Below are 24,610 nucleotides of genomic sequence, written 5' to 3' on the forward strand. Positions count from 1 at the left end.
GTTGTGTTCAGAAATATTGAGGCTGGTAGTGTTCGTTCTGTGGTGTTCAATGGTTAACCCACAGGAATAAGCACTGAATACTGTAAAGCAGTAGCATGTTTCAACAGACCTTACTGTATGTACAGTATCTACTACCAATGTCTTCTAAGTCCTATATACTGTCTTGAGAACGAGCAGTGACCTTACATGCTCATTCCACACATGCGTTTCTGTTCGCATTACAGTAGCTTTATATTTTGGGCCACATGTGACGTGATGCTTTTGGACACACATGCACTGGCCAGATGTCACGTCATGCTTTCAGCTGGTGCTAAATCAGTGATATCTTCCTAGGAGACATTTTAGGAGACACATAAGGCCACCCGTCAACGCAGCTGCCCTCATCTGTGGCCATGCTGATGACAATCTGTAGAATGTGGACTGATGATCACTCTGGTTCAGCTATATGGAACGACGACCCATGGCCACTGTGGGACGCACATAGGGTGCCTCTCGTTCGGCTTTTATACACCCTCCCTTCCTTCCTCGATCCTCGTCCTTCACTGATCTAGATAAAGAATGATGGGGTGGCAACAAAGGGATAGTCTATCCAGTGTTAGTTGTAGATCAGTGGGAACGCCCCTCGAGGATCGAGGAGAGATGTTGAGAGGCACCCATAGAGATTTTAAGTATACAAGTTTTAGCAAAATAGTATGAAAGTGCATTTGCTAACTAGACAGTTCTGTAACATAACACGTGAAACCTATGTCTATGTTTATTAAACAGGTTGTTGAATTATTAATGTGTTGCTGCCAAGTTTCACAAAAAGAGACAAGTCTTTTTCACCATTTTTTTTATTTTATTTATTTTATTTGGCCACCAGTTTTACTTCTCCATGTCGATTTGAATGTGATGGAATGCTTTTGTTTCTTCTGAACTGCTCATCTGTTCAACTGTCCAATCCCATAACCCTTCACCACAGACCCGCCCTCAAGATCAAGCCTCCCTCCCTCCCTCCCTCGAAAACAAACCCTTAGGAAAAAAAAAAACTGAACACGCATAAAAAAATAACCCTTTACATTCACAACCCCTGCCCTTGGACGCGAGGGAAATAAAGCAGAATAACTCACATTTACACACAAGCACATACACTCACACACACACACTCTGCCCCTCCCTGTTATCATGACCACACACGCACGCACACGCACACACACACACATAACCACCCGGGACGCTCCGCTGGGGAGGGTGCCACCACTGGAGTACATGACTGAGGAATGGGGAGCTAAAAGCAGGCGGTAGTGGGGGTGGGTGGGAAGTAGGCTGGAGGACTGCTGCACATTCCCCCTGACTACACTGATTAAAAAAAAATAATGTTTTTAACTTCAGCCTTTTCAGTAACTGCTGTGGAAATCTCAAGATGGTGTGAATTCAGTGCAACAGAACGTGGAACACGGCAGTCGTGTGACCCTTCCCACTGATCCCAAGTCTGCTAAAGGAGAGAGACAGACGCCTGGCGCCGACACGGCCACAGACTGCTGCTGCTGCTGCTGCTGCTGGGGCCACGAGTGTTTGGATTATATGGAACAGATTAACATAAACATTAAATAAAATTATCTCTCCAAGATTTCTTATTAAAAAAGGTTCAGTAGCCAAGTGAAGGGGGTGGGGGAAAAACAGAATATGCACGGGAGGCCTAAAAGAGATATGGTCAAAGACAATAGAAGAACCCACAGATTGGTCTCGGCTACACCAGCATGTTAATTGTGATGGCTCGTAACATAGAATGCATTCTTGTACTTGGCCCTTTACAGTATATTTATATATGTATATTTATATGTGGCCCCAAAGCCCTGAGATCAGTCCATCCACACACCATATTCTTCCCCAAACTGAATTTAGCAGGACAAAAAAAATATATTACTGGCTTCCTCTTCGAGTCGAGGTCATTTACTGCAACTGGCTCACAAATCACAGCATTAGCAGGTGTAGCCTATGGATGTGTGGGCTGAATTCCATTTAGCTTTTTTTTTTTTACTTTAAAAGGGGGCTCCACGAACATCAAATGAATCAAATTCATTTTTGTACAATGCCAAAACTGATAATAGCAAGAACTCAAAAAATAAACATAAACACCAAGTGGGTTCCATGGAAATCCCTTGGTGCCATCTGATTGAGTCCCTGCTGGAGGATATAAGCAGTCTTTCTGGGCCCATGCGCAGGTGGAGGAGTCAAAGGGGCAGCTACACGAGCTTCGTGGTGGTTCCTGCAATGCTTGGCCGCTGGAGAGCAGTTGTGCATTAGTGTTCAAAAGACAGGGAGGTTGAGGGAGAGGGAGGTGGTGGTGGTGGTGGTGGTGGTGGTGTTGCGGGGGGGTTGTTTCTGCTTCTTCCATGTTGCTATCTCTTTTATAACTCATCGTGTCCCTCTGCGTCCTCATCATCCTCGATGTCACTGATGTCTTCCATATCCTGTTTCGTGAGGGAGAGAAACGATAAGTTGCTATGCTAGTGAATCAAAGAGCACCAAGAACTGAACTTTGAGGGACTCCACATAGAGTTGGAGTTGGCAATGCTGACAAATGCCATTAAAATCTTTAAAAAACCTGACTATCCAAATGTAGAACCAAATAAATAAGTCTGAATCAGTTGAAAGGGTCAAGAGGTGATGTGCACAATCTAGGCAAACAGTATTAAAACGTGCAGTTCCATGCATTCAGAAAAATAGAATGGCTGTCAAGAAATCATATCAGCAGCCAGACTTGACTGACTTGAAGTCTAAAGTAAGTTAGGGGACAGATCCTTTTGTTTCTTATATTGAGTTACGTTTGCCCTTTTATTTATAATTATGATTATTATTATTAGTGTTATTATTATAAATCATAATTAATCGTTGATCGCCAGTCATAGCCGCTCTGGTTGCAAAAGCCTTCTTGGCCATAGGATAAACTTGTGTTGACAGGGCTGCATGTGAGACAAGGCTGCGGTGGAAGTCCACAAAAACAAGGATCGACACCCTTGACAGCTGCCCTGGCCATTAGCCAGTGATGTCAAGTTCTGGAATTAGCTTTCCAAGAAGAGCACAGAGTATTGAGAGGCATGTCTTCAGCCCAGGCTGCCCCTTTACTTTGGTGTCTGTGTGGATGTTCAAGCACCAGTAGCCATGAAAATGAACTTCGCTCATTCATCTTACTGCTGTTGTGAAAATGAGAGGACAAGCAGATTTCCCCTGAAAGCATTTTGACCATCTTAGATGTATACAACGAAGCGTTTAACAACGCATAGATTTCACAACTTCAGCCAGGTTTCTGTTCATCTTTTAGTATATAAAAGAGTGGCAGAGATGCCCGTGATTCAATGAGAATACATTAATTTATGTAGCCTACTTGATTGTCTCTCATACTAAGCTGAACATTCACCCTACATTTTTTGACTCATTAGCCACATTTATACATGGACAGTTTTTTTGTCATTCCGATTAAACTATTCCAATTGAAAAAGAATCTATTGTCTGATTACACATTCTATTCCATCAGATGCTCTCGTCTCAAGCGCTTTAGAATAGCCGTTCGTTGTTGCTTACTTTTCTATGAGAAGATACAGCGGGGAATCCGATTGCGAGTCATGTGGAATTCCGTATATAGGGACACACGGCATCAAATGCTAAATCTTCACTCCTCAGGTCATCATAAAAGTAAATATTGTGGAATTTAACAATCTTTTGCAATAGTGATGAACTATAATTTCACACTATAATTATAGGTCTGTCTGAACCGATCTGGCTACTGTAGGTTTTTAATTAAAATCTCACACGGGGAAGTGCTCTGGCCAGTAAACATGTTCAGCTGACACTGGGACCCAAGTTGAGGTCATAAAACCTACGCCTGATTTAAGTGAGACTCAATTTACCGACACCTTTAAAACAAGACGGTCAAAATGCTTTAAGGGGCAAATCTTCTCAGATTTCACAACAGAATTATCATTTTCAACAAGTCTACTTTGCACTTAAATAATTTTTATTGTGAAGTAGAACATTGAAGAAATGCAATAGACTTTGCAGGATTTTGGAAAACAGCTGGCCAGCTTTAACAGAGAAAATGTTATTTGTGCTTTACGGGAAGGGAGATCATTATTGAGGCTGCAGTGCAACCAATACATCCAGGGGTCAGGTGCTCGGGGGCCAGGCGTTAAAAGGTCTCAACATGGAGTCAACTTGGATGTCAAAACATCATGGGTCATATGGGGAGATATTTCAATAGGCTCATACCCTGAATGCATTAATACCGGCATTCTCTCTGCCAAAGGTCCAGCGACCTGCTGCCAACTACAAACCGGTCAAATCTGGTCCTAAGAATGGGGACGTCTACACTGCCAAGGCATTTCCTCCCCCCCCCCCCCCCCCCCCATCAACATACCACCACCTATGCCAGTGTCGACCTGATACTCGGGTAAGAGTCTGCACCCTACACCGACGGGAGCCTACACCAAGCCAAGAATTTCCTTGGATGGCACGGTCCCATGAGCCCAAGATGACCGAGGTGCAAATAGAACTTCACCAAGACTTTAGACCGACAGTATACAAGCCGACTACCCTCCATTTACTTGAAACCACTACACAAGGAGGTAGTTTCTGAAACTGTAAAGTCAAGGTTCAGCTCCATTGGCTAATCATTTCTCGTCCCAAGAGATAACACGGAGAAAAGGAGTAATGTGGTCCTTTTCCACTATCGGAAAAGCCTCTAACTTCTTCTATTTCCATTGGTTGAGGCCAGACCAGGGCTGAATCGGGGCTGAATCGGGGCTGAACCAAGGACTCCTGGAATTTGAATATGGTGCAACAATACAACCGGAGAAAAAAACGGTAGCATTTGTTTAGGGTTGCTTAGCAATAGAAGAAGCAAAATAATTAAGGATGCTGTTTCTTACAATTGCATAGTGTCATTGCTAAGCACTGCTTAGACATTTCTAGCATTGTTAGCTAATGTCCCTGATGTTACAGCTCAGAACACTGAGGCCACACACACACACCGGTGTTTAAGACCAGAGAAAAGCCTTGGGCCTGCCCATCTCCTTAATGGAAAAGAGCCAGTGGTGTGGATGTTGTAACAATGTCTGCCCCAATCGCTTGCTAACTTTGATGCATCTTAAAATGAAGTGAATGTCTGATTGGAACCAGCCAAAATAAGAGTGTGGACTATAGGGGAAGGTTTGGTGTATGTTGTATTGTCATGTCAGGGCCAGTTCTATGCAGGCGGTCACTCACTTCTCCCTCATCCTCGTCGTCATCTCCAGCTGGTGCGCCGCCTTCCTTTCCTCCGCTCTCCAAGAACTTTGTGAAGCCATCCAATGTTCTTTCGCCATTGTAGTCAATCACCTGCAATGAGAAAGACATTAAATATTATATGAAACACCACCACTGATGAACATTGCAAATGGTACACACTCAAACATCAGCCCTACTGAATACATTCTCTTGGCCTCCTAGACTACACCACATGTGCCCAAAATAAGGATACAGACACCTCTCAGCCGCCAGACGTTCAGGCTGCCATTAAGGCATTAGGGTTTTGGCGGGTCATCCAAAGCGTGGTTATTTTCACATGCTGGCTGCGGGCTGAATGTGTAGCTACACACGACCTGCATTTCTGCTGCCGGCGGTGAGCCGTTTGCCCTTGCTGGTGTGTTCTGAAGGACACCAAAAGCAAAAGGGTCTGGTGACTAGACTGATTGGGTCACTTAATACAGCCCCCCGTTAATGGGCTCCTTGAGTCGGAGCCAGTGTCACAGCTGAGACTTCCTTAGCTGTTGCTAAGTCACATGGCGAGTTGGAGGACTCGTTGGGGATACTGTTAGCAAAAGGGTCTCTATAGCAGAGGCCGTCGTCAGGTCTCCATCTGAACGGAAAAGGTGCTAACTATGTGGGATTTGAAGAGGTCGATCCCTGAGGTAGGAAAGGCACGTTGAAACTCAAGCCAGTTAATTCATGTCCGATGTGATGGGCGACATTAGCTATACATTTGTTTTCCTTTTTTAATCACCAGAACGACCAAAAATAGAAACATCAAATATCAATAAATTACAGGAATCAAGAGTTGGTTTTCATACGATAGCGAACATTACTCACTAACTGTGTAAAGATTGAGTGTGTATGCAAGTATGTGTCAGACTGGTGTGGTGCCTGGCTTCACAAGAGACAAAATATATTTTGGTGACTTGCAAATATTTGTCTAACAGAAGGCATACTGGTCTGTGCTATAGCCTCATACAATGCATCAGTGTGTGTGTGTGTGCGTGTGTGCATTCATGCATGCATGCAAGCATGTACAAACTATTGTGCACTACCATTGTGCCTGTGTGCATGCATTAAAACCATTTGGGAGCAGCATCTAGTGTGGTCTTTTACTTTTAAACACACAGATACACATGCCCACGTCTAGAGGCGGTGATCATAGGGGTCCAAGCATTCACTGATATGTGTCAGCTCAAGGGCACAGGTTTGGTCTTAACATTTGTGGAGATGGACACCGTGTGATGGCAGTAATTCAGAATGTCTAATTTTGTAAACGTTTGCATCTCCACATATTTGCACATGAATGTTGAAAAGTGACAAGGGTCAGCTGTAAGTCCCTTCATCGATGAAATTTCACTAAGTCTGAGGAACGTAGCTGCAATGCAGCATGGAACATTTTATTTAAAATTTGACTGATTTTTTTTTATTTTGACCCTTCACATCACAAGCTATTGACACAAAATATTGTGGCTATTAAATTCTGTTAGGCCATAGGCAGGCATTTTGTTTAGTTAGCCAAATGAAAATGAATTGAAGGAGATGTGAACGTATTAGCATAACACTCCCTATGGGTAGAACTTCACGAGACTTGGCAGAGGTTGTGACCTGAGCTTGTGTACGATTTACACCTTTTCGTCTTAAGATATTGCCAATTTAAGAGACTTTTTCACATTTACCTCTTTCACCAAGTTAATATCTACGGTTTTATCACCATTCAAAACCTTACCTCTGCCATCGACCGCACAAATGATTTAAATCCGCAGACAGAAGCACACACCCAAACAAAGCACATCTCTGCCTGCCCAGACGTGCCTAACTAGCATAAGGGCAGGCAGCCCGCTATCCAAACCCTTCAGAACATGTCATTACAGATTATCTCTGAGCACGGCACAGAGCTGACTATGTTCATCTGGTCTACCTTAAGAACTGCACTAACCCCAAGCATGCAAACCATGTCAACAACTGCAGCCACCAATGACTGCGCTGAATGAAGAACCAAGCTACACCCCTCCCGGTCCTCTGAGTGGTGGGGACACGGGGTAGGGGGGGGGGGGGGGGGTAAGATATGGGCACCTGACGGGTAGCTTTAACCATACCCTCTGGTGTTTATCTGCAATGGGAGGCTGGGAACGGGGGGGCATTTAATGGAGTCATGGGCTCTGGTTTCTGCACATGTTGACAGGGTACCCAAAAACGAGCTCCTCTAAATCAGGAGTCCAATCACTCCTCAAAGGCTCTTTTGTAGATGGGGTGGGGAATGGGGGGGGGGGGCTTGTTTGTGTGTATGGAGGTTGGTGGGGTGGCAACATTGCTCTGGCCATCAAAATAACCCTTGAAATCTCTTTCAATGGTGCAACATTGTATGTGGGAATATGAGCTGGCTATCAGATAGGTTGAGCTGGTGACCCCCGATGATGAGATGGGCTGATGTTTACGAAAAAGGACCGGCGTCGAAGCTGACAGGTATTAAACCCCTTCTTGTCTTTCAAACGTGACCCGTGCAAGATGCATCGCAATTTATTGCTTACTATGTTTGGGCAATGAGCCATCGACAAAATATGCACGCTGCCCCCCAATTGGGCATCACACATCACCAAGGAAGAGACCTTGGGAAGGACGGGGGGGGACTGGGGGGCGTGTCTCTTAAAACACATGGCATCTCAGCTGTCTTCAGAGCGGTCACGAGTTTCTCTTGAAAAGTATGCAGGCACTCTGCGCTGGGCACGAGTGAAATGGGAGCACCTATAGTGAGCACCTATTGTGAGCACCTATAGTGAGCACCTATTGTGAGCACCTATTGTGAGCACCTATAGTGAGCATGCTGCACAAGCACCACCTGGAGAGCTTCAGGCTCTGGTCCAAGAGACGTGAGGGAACCCGAGGGAATACTCGCTTCTAGCAAAACACTTGTGATCTTGGACCACAATCTACAGACACTTGTTCTAAGAACAGGAGCTTTTTGATACTGGCCTATGAAAGCTGCAGCAGATGAAGAAAAGAACCTTTGGTAATTTGCAATCCAGCCAATCAAGGCAGGTGGCCAATGATGCGGTTCTGTATTAAGGGGGATTTTTTTGGGGGTGTAACCATCAAGTCCAAGCCCAGCATTGCATTTGAACAAGGTAGCCTTTGATTTCTATGAGTGGATGGGTGAAAGAAAACACAGGAAATCACAGCAAAAGAGTGCAGTTCTACTGCTTTGCATAATGAAACCTCGAGTTACTAAAGCCCCTTTCACATTCAGAAACGATACATTAGCGTTTAAGAAATAGCGGGTTCAGGGGATTTCGCAATGTGAAAGGTAGACGTGTTCTGGTCCCGGGGTTGTCTGAAGCCGGTTTCAGAGGCGAGTTATGGGAGGCGTTGCCTAGCAGCACGTCACACGCAATTTGGGAGTGAACAATGACGTTAAGCATGCCTTGGACCTCAGAGATAAACTGATAAACACAACTGTCATGCTAGTTCTACGTGGTTTAGCTTCCAAATGATGGCGGGCCACTTGTTATGTTATTTGAATGCCAAATGAGGTCCTTTTGTCTGTCGAAGTCATATTTCAGTGTGCTGAGTCCTGAACAACTTCTGCTCTGACAGTTAGCTCGTTGGCTAGTTAGCTATCATTAGGCAAACTTTCTAAAAAGACGTGCTGCTGGCAGCAGACGGTTTTGGTAACCTAGCAACAATAAACACTTGACCGAAGTGCTGAGAAAAGAAGGTTCAGGGCACTCTCAGCATAAAAAACGTGATTGTTGGACAGTGTATATATCTATGGACACAGCAGCTAAAGTTATCCTAGTCTCTTGTGTGTTTCCTGTATTTTAACCTCCTGCCTGGCCAAATACGTCATCAGTCACACACCCCTAATAGCGGGGTTGACCTCTGTTCCTTTCATATTCAACACGGCTCGGCTCTGATACTACCCCCCGAGACGGGTTGGATTGCCGAGGCGGGTTGACTCCCCACCCCGTGTCGTCAATGTGAAAGGAACAGCCTTAACGTTAAATTCGCCTGATTTAGCGTTAAATTCGGTGAATGTGAAAGGGGCTAAAGACTTCTCTTTTAGTGGGCTAGCTGTTTTAAGTGTTCTGAATCTATTCAAATGGTGATTTGTTCTCCTCACAATACTTGATGGGGTAGAGGTGTAAGATTTCAAGAATAGTGTTACTGTAGACACCTTTTCAATGGAAGTTAGATTTTTCTAAGGTGTAAAGGTAAGGTTTCTCAAACAACCTGCAGCTTATACTCTACACAAGCATTTGTGTTTGGCATTCCAGTTTGTATGGATATACTTTTAATAATTTCATATTTTTTAATAATAAAAACTAAAAGGCTTTTTTTTAAAAAAATGTAGATATGTGTAAACAAGCCCTTATCCAAGGAGTGGAGCTCCACTCATCTCATTTGAAGTCACTTGAACTAGAGGAGAGGTGGCCATACATTGTAAGGCTCGATAAGCAGCACCAATAGACCACCAAATCCCCAAAATATCTTTTTGGAAAAATAACTATAAAAGTTTTTAAAAACTAAGCTACTCCTGGATCATATAGGAGTTACTCACTTTGTGCTCATCACCAGCAGGGAAGAACTTGAGCGTGGGGAAGCTGTGGACTTTGACAGCCTCAATCTCGTTGGCGGTGGAGTCCATCTTGGCCACGATGATGCTCTTGTCGTCCTTGTACTTCTCTCCCAGTTGGTCCCAGATGGGTGCCAGCTGTTTGCAGTGGCCGCACCAGGGAGCATCTGCACAAGGGAGAGGATGAGCGGTCAAAAACATAGGTATACACTTAGACAGCAACCAAGACCAGGGTTTAAGGAAAATAAGCGTATTAAGCATAGGATCTCCAGTCAGAAACATAGACCCTGTTTTTTGGTTAAATGTATGCCTAAGGAAAATGCATCAAGCGGTCAAATCAGAGAACACCATGTTTGAAACATCTGCCTCATTTTCCTTTGCACAAAAAAGATCAAGAGACATAATACCACAAACACGAATTTCTGCTGAGTATACGAGAATACGATTGCAGTAATTTGAGCACTTAAGGTTGCATAGAGTCCCACGTGATGGTCAGAATGAGCAAGGCAATTTGATTCAATTAAAACACTCATGGGAAAATATGAGGGCATCAGGCTCACTTACACACCGACAGCTGTGCCCTCGTTGACCAGTCAGACCAACCCCTCACCCCCTGGGCAGCGCCAGGGCCTCAGCCGACGACATGCAACTGCGGCGGCACGTGCGCCCGGCTCAGTGCCCCCTTTCCCCTGCAGACACCCCCCAGACGCTCCCATAAGGGAAAGCCCCCCCTGCTGTTAAGGGCCTCCAACCCTCCATCGGCTCTCGAATGAGTGCGAGACATTAAAGCGCAGCCATGGAAAAAATTCCTCCCTCGCATCAGCTGGGCTCGTGAGGTGGTGAGGGGGGATGGGGGGGGGGGGGGGGGGGGGAGATGGCAAATGTGTGGAAGCGACTGCTACCAAAATAACCCTGCTGGAGCCTAAATTTATCCAAATGTTTCCCTGCGCTATATCTCGCATTACTGGCAGACAAAGCGTGGAAGACTTGATCTGTTCGCGGCCTCCATCCTTCGCGGGGCCACACGGGGCTTAGCGAGTGGGTGCTGGGGCAGTGGGCGAGGGCCGGCGGGGCAGACTCACGTTTCACACCCAGGGGCCTTTCTCGCTCGCTCGCTCGCTCTGCAAACCCCCCCAACCCCACCCCACCCCACCCCAACCCCTAGAGTGTAATCAGGCAAAGCCTCCTCAAAATAAATCATGCAATTCACATGTGTGAAAGTGAGCCGGGCCACCAGCTGGTCAAGGAGATTTGCCTGAATAGCGGTCGTGCCTGGGGTCAGACTGAACTTGAAAAGCTTAGCAACAGATGCAGCTTTACAGTAAGTATGTGTGTGTGTGAGTGTATATATATGTGTGTGGCGTGTGTGGTGTATGTGTATGTGTATGTGTATGTGTATGTGTATGTGTGTGTGTGGGGGGGGGGTCCAGAGGAAATACTTACAAAACTCAATAAAGACATTCTTGGTGGGGTCAAAGACCACCTCTTCAAAGTTCTTTCCCACCAAGGTCTTCACGGGGTTCTTATCCCAGTCCTCGGGGATGTCCTGGCTCATGAGGTGGGGCTGCAGGAGGTGCACAAGGCAGAAGGGGATCATCGTTACAAACCACTCAACATTACACTCAATCAAACTATAAAACACATCAACATCACCATGTTGATGAGTCTACACCGGCAGGCCTTGATACACAGTTCTGATTTGCCGCCTACATTTGATTTTTCGGACCGCTTGTTTACATCCATGTATGAGAGTGGCCCATATCAGATATCCGTGTTTAAAATGAGTGAACCATGTAAACACTTGACGCAATCCACATGCGAAGAGGAATTGGTCACCGAAATTAAAGCCAACAAACAGATGGCAGTGGACATGCACCAAATGAGCTGCATTAGCGTATTTCAATGGCCAGTTGTTTACTTATAGTTTTTTAATTTTGAGGTGAAGAAGGAAGTGGAGGGCCTACGGCCTTTTCCATCTGTTCATTTTAATTGCACTGTCCTGCCAGTCTTGTGTTCATGTGAGACTGACGGTGTAAATGTAGCCCAAGACTTCTCTGCAATGAATACAACTTTGTACCTTTTCCTTTGATTGTTTTTAAAAAATAAAATAAAATAATAAAACAGATTATTTTAAAACATCAGTGTGTCGCTCCGATGTCAGACTATGAATGGAGCAATGGCTCAATGCTCATCCCGTTAAAAGCAGCTGCTGTTGTTTCCCTCGTCACCCTCACCTTGCTCTAGGGGTTTAAGTTTTAAGCTCTGAGACAAAGTCTGTTGCTAATAGCGCTATACAAATGAATGAAACCGAATTGAATTCCTCAAAGCAATCAACAGCACCCTGCAGAGCTGCCTGAGACTCCTGCTGCCTTGCACTGATCAGGTTCTGTGTGCATGACTGAACAGAGGGAAGCCAATTAGTCCGTCTCAGTTTCACATCTGCAGCGCTGGCTCGTCGTGTTCAGTGTTCGCGACGGGCGACGGTCCTGACGTACGAGTCCTCGTGCACCCTGTTGCCATAAGCAATCACTGTCTTGACAGTAAGGCACAGGCTGTGCTTACCGCAACCTACATTTACACAGACGGCCAGACACATTCAGTTCCTGTACGGTGACGTTTAGAGTTTTACTGCACACGCAGTGCAAGTGTCCCTACGGCTGTCAGACCAATGCACTGTTGCTTAATGGACATTTTTAATGGCCTTTTGCACAATAAAAAAAAAATAGCAACTGAGAAATTGAGACTTATGTAAGACCGTACAAACTGGACACCAAGTTGACCTACACGAAGCTAAAAATGACCTGGACACTGGACAAAACGGGAGCCGTGTTGCTAGAGAGAGGCAGGAGAGGGGCTTCTCCGTGGAGTCGGCTCTGCTCTGCTCACCTTGAGCTTGCCGTCGGCGAAGGCTGTGCAGAAGGAGACGATGTTCTCAGCGGTGATGTCGCTGGTCTCGGGCTTGTACTTGGTCATCTCGTCCTCCAGGGTGATGAGCCGGATGGCGGGGCACTCCTCCTTCTTCAGGCCGAAGAACTCCAGGATGCGCTGGTTGTCGCCGATGTCGCTGTCAATGTAGATGAACAGGATCTGGAGAAGGAGACAGAAGCAAGGCAGCGAGCAGACATTAAGCAATATGATTTGGAGACGGGGTTAATCTTAAAGAGCTCTGACAAGGCTGGTACCCACTTTTCCCTTGAAGTTCTGTGCTGCCTTCTTGAACTGGTCCATCTTATCCTGGAAGTCTGATGCAGCCTTGGGCACGAACAACAGGATGTGGGACTTGATCTCTCCTCCGAAGATTTTAGGGGCAGTCTGCAAAAAAGAAAAAAACAGTCAGAATACACACACACAAACACAGCTGGTAAAGAGTAAACAAAACATGTAATGTGTCCCCCCAGACGAGGAAGGGGGGCTGGTGTTACCTGCTCAGTGAACTCGATGACCAGGGGCAGCTGGTTGGACTTGATGAATGACAGGAGGGCATCCTTGGTCAGCTCGCCATCGAAAGTGTTGCGGCCCTCATCAAACTGGAGCGGAAACATGATGGAGCACGATTAGCTTCTTATGACCGTAAAGCTATAAAACGTTCAGTAAACCGAATATAGATTTACCAAACCAGCATGGCCCTAATCCCACACCCCTGGCAACCCAGAGCCCCCCCAGAGACCAGCGCAACCCGGCAGTCTAAACAAAGTTTTATTGGGTGTTAAGAATAGCACAGCAGGGCAGAGACTGGTGGCCCAGCGAAAAGGCAGACATGTCGCTGGCTGACCACAACAGTTACTGACATTGACCAAGAATACACAGCAGGGCTTCCCAATCGTTCCCCGGGCAATGTGGCCAATAAACAAGCCTTGCAGCTGTTTATTGAAATTAAAGCGCCAGCTTTTTTTTTGGGGGGGGGGGGCTGCTGTTTAAACAGAGGCCACGGGAAAGCAATAGCAGCGACGAGTGTTGGATTACGCCCACAGAGGGAACCGCCAAGCAGCCACACAAAGAGAGGGGGGGGGGGGGGGGCTGGGGAGGCTGTTTGGGTGTTAAGGCATAAGAATCTCATCAATGCCTCATTAGGCTGCAGGGCCAATGCAGAGGTTAAGCTTCAAGAATGATGGAGGCCAACCATATACAATCACCACCTACAGATGCTAACGACACCATTTAATGTGAGGAGACGTGCATGTCATGTTCTATATAGGGGGGGGAGAGGCATGTTTATCTGGATAATATTTAAGAATGTCATAATGCATCAGTGTTGTGTTCTTATCATAATTAGATGATGACTAGATTAGAGACAGTAGGCAGCGCTCTATGATCTTTGGTAGATAACAGCGTACAAATCAGACACAGTAGATTTACAAGATGATCATGGGGTGAGAGAATAATTGCATTTTAAAGCACTACATCAGTTCTCAAGTCTAAAACTGATCTCAAGTCTGACCCATCGGCCTTCCCCTCCACACCAATCAGAGAGAGGGCACCTCCATATTTCAGCGGTCTCCTCAACATGGGCTGCCACGCAGGCTGGAGACACTGCAGCAAAGATCCTTAATTACTGACAAGATAGAGCAACATAATGCATCTCTATGGAAGAAAAATTCGAACAGTTCCTGTCTGCTTAAAGAGGCGTGTCGCAAAGACGTCATAGTGGGATATCGATCTCTGTCAGATTGGCAAGCAGTTCAGTTCGAATGTTAACAGGTCTGCTTAAAAGGGGGATTTAGCCCCCCTCCCCTTTGCGAAGACAGAACGCGGAAATGATCGAACGTTTGCGCCTCTCGCTCCGCTTTAACCCTCTCTGACTGCAGTTTTGACAGGACGTCTTCAGCACACTGACCTCGATATACTGACAGCACAGCCTATAGGTCGCCAGAATTGCGTAACCCAAATCGAGAGGCCAGATGATACGAATGACCCCAATTGGCACGATATCAAAATGACAGACAGAGACGCTCTCTGCACGACAAAGTTAGATACGCCAGCCACTTCGTGGAAGACGCTGAATTGCAAAGCCTCAGATATCAGACTGCAAAAGGTTCAACTGTCAAAATGCAAAAATATACAACTGTTATCTAATGGCCCACCTCATCTCATTACCCCCCGGCTGACGACAATCCAAATGTTTCTGTACAGCAAAATTGGAAACCGGATGGGCTTGGTCCAACCAAATAATCTAACCACATGATTTGGTCACACCCACTGCTCTTGTCAACATATCTGAAATGTAAGCATGACGAGTGGATATTTGAAGATTGTTGACCGGGGTTAATATTGGGGACGTGTTTATAATCCTTTTAGTATTAACCAACAAAAGCACATCCTGCTTGTAGTACACAGCAGAAGGAAGGGCTTGTTCAAACGCCCTCGGTGGCCTACAAACATGATGGGAGCTGGTGGTGGATGCCCTAAAGCAGTCAGAACTTTTGAGACGGGTTATTCAGAGAATGCGCAGCCAAGGCCAATATTAGCAGCCATGACTGGATACCGCTGAGGATCGACGCATCCGTCTGGATCGCGTTACCCAGCCAGAATCAGACGGGTCGTCACTGCAGGCTGGTGACACACCTTATAGGCTATACGCAACGTGAGGAGCCGCGGGATCACGAGGGGACGGAGTTCACGGGTGAAGGGAAGTGCCAACTGCGTATCCGCACACCACTCTTATGGGCACGTTGGCCTACATTTGTGAACTAAAGGACAGCACTGTGTAAACATAAAACTATGTTAAATCCCGACAGATCACAACGCTGCGCAAAGAAGTGTTAGGTTATTGTGGTGAGGTCAGCCGCTCCATACCTTCTTAAAGAGCACGACTCCATCTTTGGACATCTCGTAGTTGGAGTAGATGCCAGCGTCGGAGGTGATGCCAAAGGGCACGTCATCCACAGCCTCGGCAGCCTTCAGGAAGGCCTTGGCGCCGTCAGAGTCCACATCCTGAAGAGGAAGCACAATGCAACGTTAGTTTCATTTGACTACACACTCATTCTCCACACTGTCCAACTCCCTGAACGTGTCAAGTTCAGAGCCATCAATGCCGTGTCATTTGCTTACTTCTGGCGACTGACTGTGGCACATGTGCAGGAACTAGACATCGTAATAATCTCTCGTTCCATCTCTGAACACATGGCACGATCACTTCCCTTTAACGGCTGAAAGCGGGCACACACACACACGCGCCTCACCTTGAAGAAGCCGATGACGGCGACCTCGTTGTCGGACATCAGGCTCTCGGCCTGGGTGACCTCGGTCAGGGTGGTGGCGGAGGGGCCCGTGCGCTTCTTCAGCCAGTTGACGATGTCATCAGCGGTGCGGCCAGCTGTGGAGGAGAGGACAATGAGGACACGTGACCATGACGACCGTGACCGTGACGACCGCGCCGGGCTGAACGGAGGCGAGCGGCCCTGCTGGTACTGAGCAAACACTGTCTTTAGGTCAACAGGGCGAGAGGCAATTCAGCCTTCCCTTAGAGTCGCCTCGACAGCAAACAGAGAGCTGGAACTGTTCCCATTTCCAGCAGGGCCGGGGGAAAGCATCCTTTTTTTTTTTGGTTGAATTCCTCTAGACAGGAAATTGTGTAATCGCTCTGCATGACTGAAACGCACTACACGCTGCCTTTCTCTCAAAAATGAGCGGTCTCATAAAAATTGATAAGCCAATTCAGAGGTAAGATTAAGAATTTTAAACAGCTTCCTGAAACTTGGAAACACTGTTTTTCCAATTGGATCTTTCCAGCTTTAGGAATTTAAACAATTAAAACAAATTAACAAAACATTCCTGAAGGCACGGCGGTGTTTTTATTCCCAAAGCTGTGCTTGAGGATGAAACCGAACAGCTGTCCGTAATAACAACAGCGGCAGACAGCAGCAGGTAAACGCTGAAGCTGGAGTTTGGTGATGCAACAGTGCCGCAATGCTTCAGGGGGCCCTGGTCAGTGCAGCTGCTGCCGCTCTGAGGCTGAGGTGCGGCTACCGTCCCGCCCGCCCGCCTCCCCCGCTCCGCTTTTGGGGAGAGTGGGAGGAGAGTGAGCAGGAGCTGGCCGTCGCTCAGGCCCGTCCCGGGCTAGCCCTGCCCCGCAGACCGCAGGAAACGTGCGGAACTGCACATCTCTCTCTCTCTCTCGCGCTCTCTCTTCCCCCTGGGCCCGGGGGGAAGCTGCATGGAGAAGGAGGAGCCTCACACGTTCAACACAGACTGCACTCTCACAAAGTCTCACACACACACCACCACTCTCACCCCCCTCCCCTCCTCCAGACGGGGTCACGTTAAAAGCATGTGGAAGATGTTTGTCTCCAAACACACAACACCACGTCAGCAGGAATGCGTGGGTTTAGGCAGTCAGAACTGTTAAAGTTAGCGCTTAATTTCAAATGAATGATTCTGGTTAAAGCCAGGGTACAGTTAATTCGGCCCGAGACCAATGTTGAGCTATTCTGATCGTTAGGACCAAATCAGTTTCTGTGTGTGAGCAAGGTTACTGATATCATGACCAAGGCCAGCAAAGTTTTCATTAACTTGGCATGCTGATGTTAAACAAATCAGAGTTGGACTAAAGTCAGCCGTGAGATAAAGGGGCCGGGGACAGAGGTGGAAACTGAAGCAGAAGAGTCCTGGAACTCACCGCTGTACTCCTTGGGAGACTCCTTCTCGCCGCCCTTGAAGAACTTGATGGTGGGGTAGCCGCGCACGCCAAACTCCTGGGCCAGGTCTGCCTCCTCGGTGGCGTCCACTTTCCCCAGACGGATCTCCGAGCCCTCCGACTTCAGCATACCGGCAGCTTTGGCGAACTCGGGGGCCAGGGCCTTGCAGTGGCCACACCATGGTGCATCTGAGGCAGACAACACAACACAACACAGAGTTCAAAGATCTGACTGATGTGGTCTGAAACTAAGACACTTTCATTTGTTCACTTTCAGGAGGGTACAGAAACCAACTTTCTATTGCAAGGAACTACTCATGCGAGGCAGAACTATGCAGAATGAAACTGTCCCATATGTGTGGCAATATCAGACGCCTAATGATGTTTATAAATTTCCCTATTGTTTATAAGACACAGGAGAGGTATATCCAACATCAAACACAAACATCATTAAGTAAAATCACCTGTGGAGGTCGAATTTTAATTCAAGAGTCTATCTGAATAGTCATTTACACCACCATATGCCTTATTGACCTTTTCAAGCAATGCAAGAGATGCACCTCATTGTGATTCTAGCCGACACCGCCCAAGAGCTTAGATGTTAGCCCTAGGACACAGCTCGTGCGTTTCGACACGTCGCTTACGTATCCCAGCTTGACACATAGTCTTTTATCGGTGTCTTGTTGTCAGTCTGAAGTCCAAAGACCACACGGATACGGTGCATTCCGCTTTTTCGCAATGCGAAGTGCACTTCCTCACAACACTTCAAGAAATGTAATTTATACATGCATCACATTCAATATGTATCCGGTAAAGGGAAAACAGAATACGCGATAATCAACCAGCAAAGTTTCTAAAAACCGGTTGTCTTATGTACACGTCAACCTACCAACTCTTTGCCCCGCCCGTTTATCAAATACGGTGGGGAAACTATTTCACCCTCCCCCTACACTACATTCATTGGGACTTCTACGTCGTGGAGTTGTCTGACTGGGTGAGGGGGTTGTCGTGCACTACTGTGGGATCGCTTCAGGACAGCCAATGAAGTCGTGGTAGGACTCCCCGTTAGCACTACAAAATGGGGTGGGTGGTGTTCAAGAAGTCCACAATCAATGAAACATCTGCAAAATGCGTTTGAAGGATTACTTCGAGTACTTCACTTGCTTCAATGGTGTAATTTTAGCAAATTACATTATTCTTTTGCAAGTGAAACCGAAACTCAACTGCCACAACAAGGAAATATAAAATCCAAGACCCATTTTGTACAGAGTGGAATCTTGTTGAACAGGCTTTCAGCACCTTATACACTCCTCTAATCTATAGAATAATTCACTCATTTTCACGTAGCTAACCGAACCTAGCCATAATGTCAGAACCACAAACCTAAACTTTGAGTAAACAACTTGCCATGCATCCGATTGGTGTGTCATGCCCATGGAACACCTACCGTCAGTCCAAACCAAATGAGCTTACGACATGGGTTATCAAAAAGTGCTGTAAAACATTTAACTACATTAGAGGACTTGCGGAATCACACCAGGCCAGCCATATAAAATAATATATTGGCCGAAGCCAAACAATTGCTCTGCGTATTGCGCAGAATGCGCACTAACGATTAGGATGAAGGTGCAGTTAACGTGCATTACTTTGGATACGTCAATTCAATCTTACAATTCATCACAGCGAAACAGTGCAGACCAACGCTATCAAGTTCACCATAGAGAACCTGAGCTAACAGCATTAGCCAGCTAACTGATAGCTACGTGTTCATTGGGTAAAAAGCACAACATAGGCACTTATCAAGCTAACTCGGCTCTAACTAATGCATCGCTACAGAACTAATTGGAACGCTACTGGCAATGATTTCAAAAAGTTCAACGTCACACAAGTCATTAATTTTTGGTACAACGGGCTACAGGAGACGTTTGACATTAGCCAACATTTGCTAAGTTGTTACTCACGCCGTAATATTGACTAAAACACCAACTACCTATGTGAAGCATAACGTTACAATGATTATACGACGACAAAGCTAATGGTTTATTATTATAATGAATCGTCTTGTTGACGACATATACGAACAAGCTAACGTTAACGTTACAAAAGCTAGCTTTCCAGTCACTTTGCTAACGGTCGCGATGCAAGTGTCGTCCTGTGTTAAGTTACCTGAGGAAGCATCATCATGATGAGAAAATCATACCTAAATATAACTTCGACACAGACACTGTGTTGTCATTCAGAAATGAAGTCAAGCCAAGCCAACATCACAGCAGACAAGCGGGATACTCACAAAATTCAACCAGAATGTGTGGGTGAGCTTTCAGAGCCTCATCGAAGTTACTTTTCTTCAATACAAGAACATCTTCTTCCTCAGTTATTTCAGCCCTGCTTGCCACAGCTAGGGTACAGAGTAACAAAAACTTAAGCATGTTTGCGCTTGGCGGCAGTACCAGAAGAAGGCAGATTTGCAGACTAAAGCCGGCGGATTCACAGGCTGACACTTTGCGTCGTTAAATCTTTTTTTTTCTTGTTACAGTCGCCTGTATTTTGTCTCTGCCGCTACTAACGTGGCAGTGCGTGCAGAACTGGAGAGGTCAACCAATCTGCGCGTGCGCATTTATGAGGTTGAATGCTGCTCGTGTTGAATTGTGACTGGACCACGGCACACAGTACCTGGAAGTGAAACAGACCTTTAGCATGCTTACAGACTTTTGAATTGTTTTCATAGTAGCAACACGCTTTTGTTTAAGTCTTATGTATAAGACGTTACGGTCTTTCTAGACTAATACGAGACTTTAAGTCGGGTAGTTGCATAAATCAAACGACAAAGCATTGTCAGCCCCTTTTGAGTGCTGAGAATAAAGTGCGTTAGCCCAAATCTGTCATTCCAGGCCTACACGAAGAAATGAGATTTTTTCAAAACAATCTCACGTCGAAATCGATGGTCTTTTTATGTATGCCTATTTTAAACGGGACTTTGGAATTCTATCACGTTTTTTGTTGAAGGCTAAGTAGAACTGTGTGGCCAAGTTTTAGCATTTGTAGCATAGGCTACTGAGGCATTTTTATAGCATAATAAACCAGCCTCTTCACCCACTTCCCCTCACCCCCATACTCTGCACACTGTCAGTTTCCCAGATGTGTTTACACAGATGCAAACTTATTTGTCCTCAGTCAAACGTGTGACATGTCCTTGAACTCTGTAATACACAGTTGCATTTCTCTAACAACCAGGAAATCCAATATTATTATGTATTATCTTGTCTGCAACAACATGAGTCAATGTATTGGCCTGTAAGCAAAATGAGTGCAATTACCATCATTGCCTTTCCATTTCTCATTTAGAAATCACAATCATTGCCCATGACTGAAAGGAATGTCCTGAAATAATTATGTGTGCTGTATGTTTAAACTATAGACGTTTAAATTGCCTGCTAGAGTGAAGCCTATGTCTTGCATTCACACACACACACACACACACACACACGACACACACACACACACACACAGACAGACTCACAGTTCTTCTCTTGTCAGCATAACGACCACACCACAAGCTAACAATGAGAGTCAGCGTCAATTACACAAGTTTTGTAGTGCATGAACAACCCCATTTATTAAAAAGGTGGGACGCTGTGTAAAAATGAAATAAAAAAGAATGCTATCAAATTTGCAAATTATGGAAGCCTTAATAAAAACAGTGCAAAGACAATGTTTTTGTAATTTATGTTCATTTTCCATTTAACAACATCAAGCAACCTTTTCATTCCTTGAAGCGCCTAATGTGACAGGTCTGGACTGTTGGAGTGTCCAGACCTGTCCACAAGCCAGGCTGCTGCCGTAATATAAGTGCAAAATGTATTGTGTTCATGTCTTGTTTTCTTGAAATAGTCAAGGTCTTCCCTGACAAGGACGTTGTCTGGAATGGCAAAATATGTTGCTTAGACATCATTCTGTATATTGCACCTTTCCAGTAGCCTGGCTATCACCAGACCAAGCTGAATCTTTTGAGATTGAACATTAGTCTGGGGAGACAGACTCTGTATTTCTACTGCCAACCAATCAGATCAACGGTCTGGGTGCGCCAAGTGGATAAGCCAGTTTGTGATAGGTCCCCGCAAATTTGTTTCAAGCTTGAGAAATCCAATCGCCGGCAGATCGGGCTGGGTATACGCAGTCAACCTTTCCAGATGCAAACTACCAATGGCATAGGCCCCGATGTTCTCACATACCATTATGGATGCTGCTGGCCTTTGAACTGTGCAATATAACAAGTTGGATGGCCACTCTCCTCTTTAGCCTGGACAATGGAGAGTCCATGATTAAAAAAAAAAAAAGATTACACATTTTGGTTTGTACACTACAAGATAGATAGAGTTTTGCCACCAACCATCTTAAATGAGCTCAGGCTCAGGCCCAGATAAGATGGCAGCGTTTCAGGATCGTCTTTAAATATGGTCTGGTTTTAATGCCGCACCATCTGAGGCTCAGAAGATCAGCTATTCAATATTGCCCCGTCCCTTGCTTAAAAAGATTTCTCTGGATTCTCTGTTCCATATAGGTTACTACAGATGATGAAATGATCAAATTCTCTACAATTTTCATGTCAAGGAGCATTATTTGTCTGTGCAGGTTTTTACCCAGTAATGAATATCTACCTAATTAGTTGTGAAATGTTCCTTTTCCAGTCATACTCTTTGCTTTAGTTGCCTCCCCCAACTTTTTTCTTTTTTTTAAATCATGTTGCTGGCATCATTTCAAATTCAAAGATATAATTTTCATGAAATATATTGTTAACGAGATTTGCAGATTATCACCCTGTTTCATTTACATTTTACACACTTGGCTGCTAACAAGCACTGCCATTATCACACCCTGCAGACAGAGTTGTGAGAATAGCTGCTGTCTCATTGGCCCGCCCCAGTCGTTTGGCCACATCAGCCTCTAGCCATGAAACATGAGGAAGGCCAGTGAGATTTGTTTCCTACTTTGAGTTTCTGCTCACTTGCCGCTCTCTTTCCGCCAGTGTCAGTAACCAGGAAAAGGCCTGCGTCTGGTTTGGCAAGAAGGTGAACTTTTCTGTAATCTACTAGTGTGAATCAGCAGAGGCAAACAGGAGTGTATTTGAGCTGGGTCATATGATCATGCCAGTACTGGGCCTTTGTGGTCAGGCCCTCATTACTGCACAATGTTAGTACTTTAGAACAGTTTGTAGTAGAACCAAACAAAAAAAAGAACTGAATATTAGATCAGATCATTTATTTTATATATAGGCTACACTTGTGCTTGCTCTATAGATTCTAGCCATTACATTGTAATTGAGTAGACATGATATCTAACTGATAATAACATTAATCACTTCCATACCCACTGAACATTACGTTTACTTTTGATAAGCATTTTCCAATTAGTAAAACAGAGAAAACAGATAGGCCTAGTAATAGCTAGACAACCCCTAAGAACAAAGCGAACTCAAGGAGATTGTTAGAGCTGAAATACAGATTTTTATTTTGCAGAGACAGAGACATCCTGTGCCTCTAAATTAAATTAGACTCCAAATTGGTTTCTAATAAGCTCCTTGTTATCAAGACAGCGAAGCTGGAGACTGACGCATATCTCCACTAATTTAAAGAAAGGGAGAGGGAGAGCTGTTGCCATGCCAACCACGTCCATCCCGCTCACGGTTTCACCTTGAGGTCATTGTGTGGAGGAAATCACAATTAAGTGCAGACTCGCTTGTGACGTGGTATGCCGCTCCGCTGCTTATGCCACGTGGAGCTTCTCTTCATGAGCGTAATAGGAATGTTCTCTCTGCCATACCTCAGGCCAAAAACTTAACTAATGTAGACTCTAACAGAGAACACTGCCTGCTTGGCTGGTGCATTCAGCAATGGCAGCCAATGGACAACCCCGTGACTGATAGTTGATAATGTTAACCCCCCCCCGGCTAACTATAGCCTAGTTTGTAAAACAACAGGACACAGTGATTGGTTTTGTAGCAGATTCATACAGTCTTCTGATGTTTAATCACAAAGCATGAAGCACTCAGATTCTAACTCCATTGGTGAGCAACTTCAGTTTAGCTATTGTTGGATGATGAAAGCCGTTCACTTTAGTTATCATACTGCCCTATCTATTTTATTTTATTTTTTTTCTTCTGTTTAGCAGTTAGATGCACCTTTATTATTGGTTGTGATGAACTAAACAGCGGTGACTCTTCAACAAACTCGAGCCCCTCTAGTGGAGATATGTAGTATGACGTGTACTTGACTGCCTGAAATTGAGACAAGTGCTGATAATCTGACAGTGGAGGATGATATTGCTTTCCCCCAAATCCTAGTACCGTAAGGACATCTCTTTAAAAAAAAAAAAAGAAAAAAAAAACTTTCATTTGGTAAAACACCTTGTCTCTGGCTATTGTTGCTTACAACCACACTTTCCTTTGTGTTTTGGAGAAATGGAGAAATGTCTCCTTCTTTCCATTTTGCGTCAATTCATTTGTAAAGCTACTGGGGGGTGGGGGGCAAGGCTGCCAGATGTAGAATCCAAAGTAAGGAATCTGAATTATTTGAAGGCTAAAGAGATGAAAAGGATGCCTCTGCTGTAGAATGAGTGGCTGTCAATGGGAAGAAGAGGGGAGAGGAGGAGAGAGGAATAAAAGCACATTAGTGAAAAGGTTGAAAGGTTGTTTTGAGCCTTGAAGTGAAGAACATGACCCAGCAGTGGTGGATTGAAGATCGGTCATTGATTGCAGTTGAAAAGGTGACCAGCAGCTTAAGAGGTTACAGATCGGGTCATTAAGAGTTTTGAACATTTTGTCACTACATTCCTGTTTTGGTAGGGTAGGATTTCTGAGAAAGATTGCATAATGCTTGTAATAGCCGATGATTATGAGGGTTACTTTTGAGATGATTAATAGCAGACTGACAGATATGTGAGTGACATGAGACTAACGTCAGCATGGGCTATGAATGGCTGACCAGATGACCCGACTTAATTGGCCTGATGACAAAGTTACCCGATTACGGTTATATAAATATAGTTGATGAACTCGTCAGTCATAAGGACACTGAAATCAAAACCTCTCAAAGGGCTCTGGGCTGAAACTGAAATTAAGTAATAATGTTGGCTATAAG

At 45.2% G+C, this 24,610-nt stretch overlaps 1 protein-coding gene across 1 annotated transcript; it reads right to left on the reverse strand.

Moving 5' to 3' along the window:
- Positions 1–994: 994 nt before the first annotated feature.
- p4hb (prolyl 4-hydroxylase, beta polypeptide) lies at positions 995–20,076 on the reverse strand. The gene is made up of 11 exons (XM_062545400.1): positions 19,765–20,076; positions 17,457–17,663; positions 16,021–16,154; positions 15,635–15,772; positions 13,264–13,368; positions 13,028–13,153; positions 12,728–12,928; positions 11,285–11,405; positions 9,827–10,008; positions 5,245–5,355; positions 995–2,453 (listed from the first exon to the last, which is right to left on the reverse strand). The coding sequence occupies exons 1-11, from the start codon at positions 19,901–19,903 to the stop codon at positions 2,391–2,393; spliced, it is 1,527 nt and encodes a 508-aa protein (XP_062401384.1). The 5' UTR covers positions 19,904–20,076; the 3' UTR covers positions 995–2,390.
- Positions 20,077–24,610: the final 4,534 nt, after the last annotated feature.

The sequence above is a fragment of the Sardina pilchardus genome, chromosome 1 (genome assembly GCF_963854185.1).
Source record: "Sardina pilchardus chromosome 1, fSarPil1.1, whole genome shotgun sequence".
Taxonomy (NCBI): domain Eukaryota; kingdom Metazoa; phylum Chordata; class Actinopteri; order Clupeiformes; family Clupeidae; genus Sardina; species Sardina pilchardus.

Excerpts from the sequence above, each read along its gene's own strand:
- p4hb (XM_062545400.1), bottom strand. The coding sequence starts at position 19,903 with ATGCTTAAGTTTTTGTTACTCTGTACCCTAGCTGTGGCAAGCAGGGCT. Across the intron at positions 16,155-17,456 it reads GTCTCCCAAGGAGTACAGCG|CTGGCCGCACCGCTGATGAC; the intron begins GTGAGTTCCAGG and ends TCTCCTCCACAG. Across the intron at positions 5,356-9,826 it reads CTGCTGGTGATGAGCACAAA|GTGATTGACTACAATGGCGA; the intron begins GTGAGTAACTCC and ends TTCTCATTGCAG.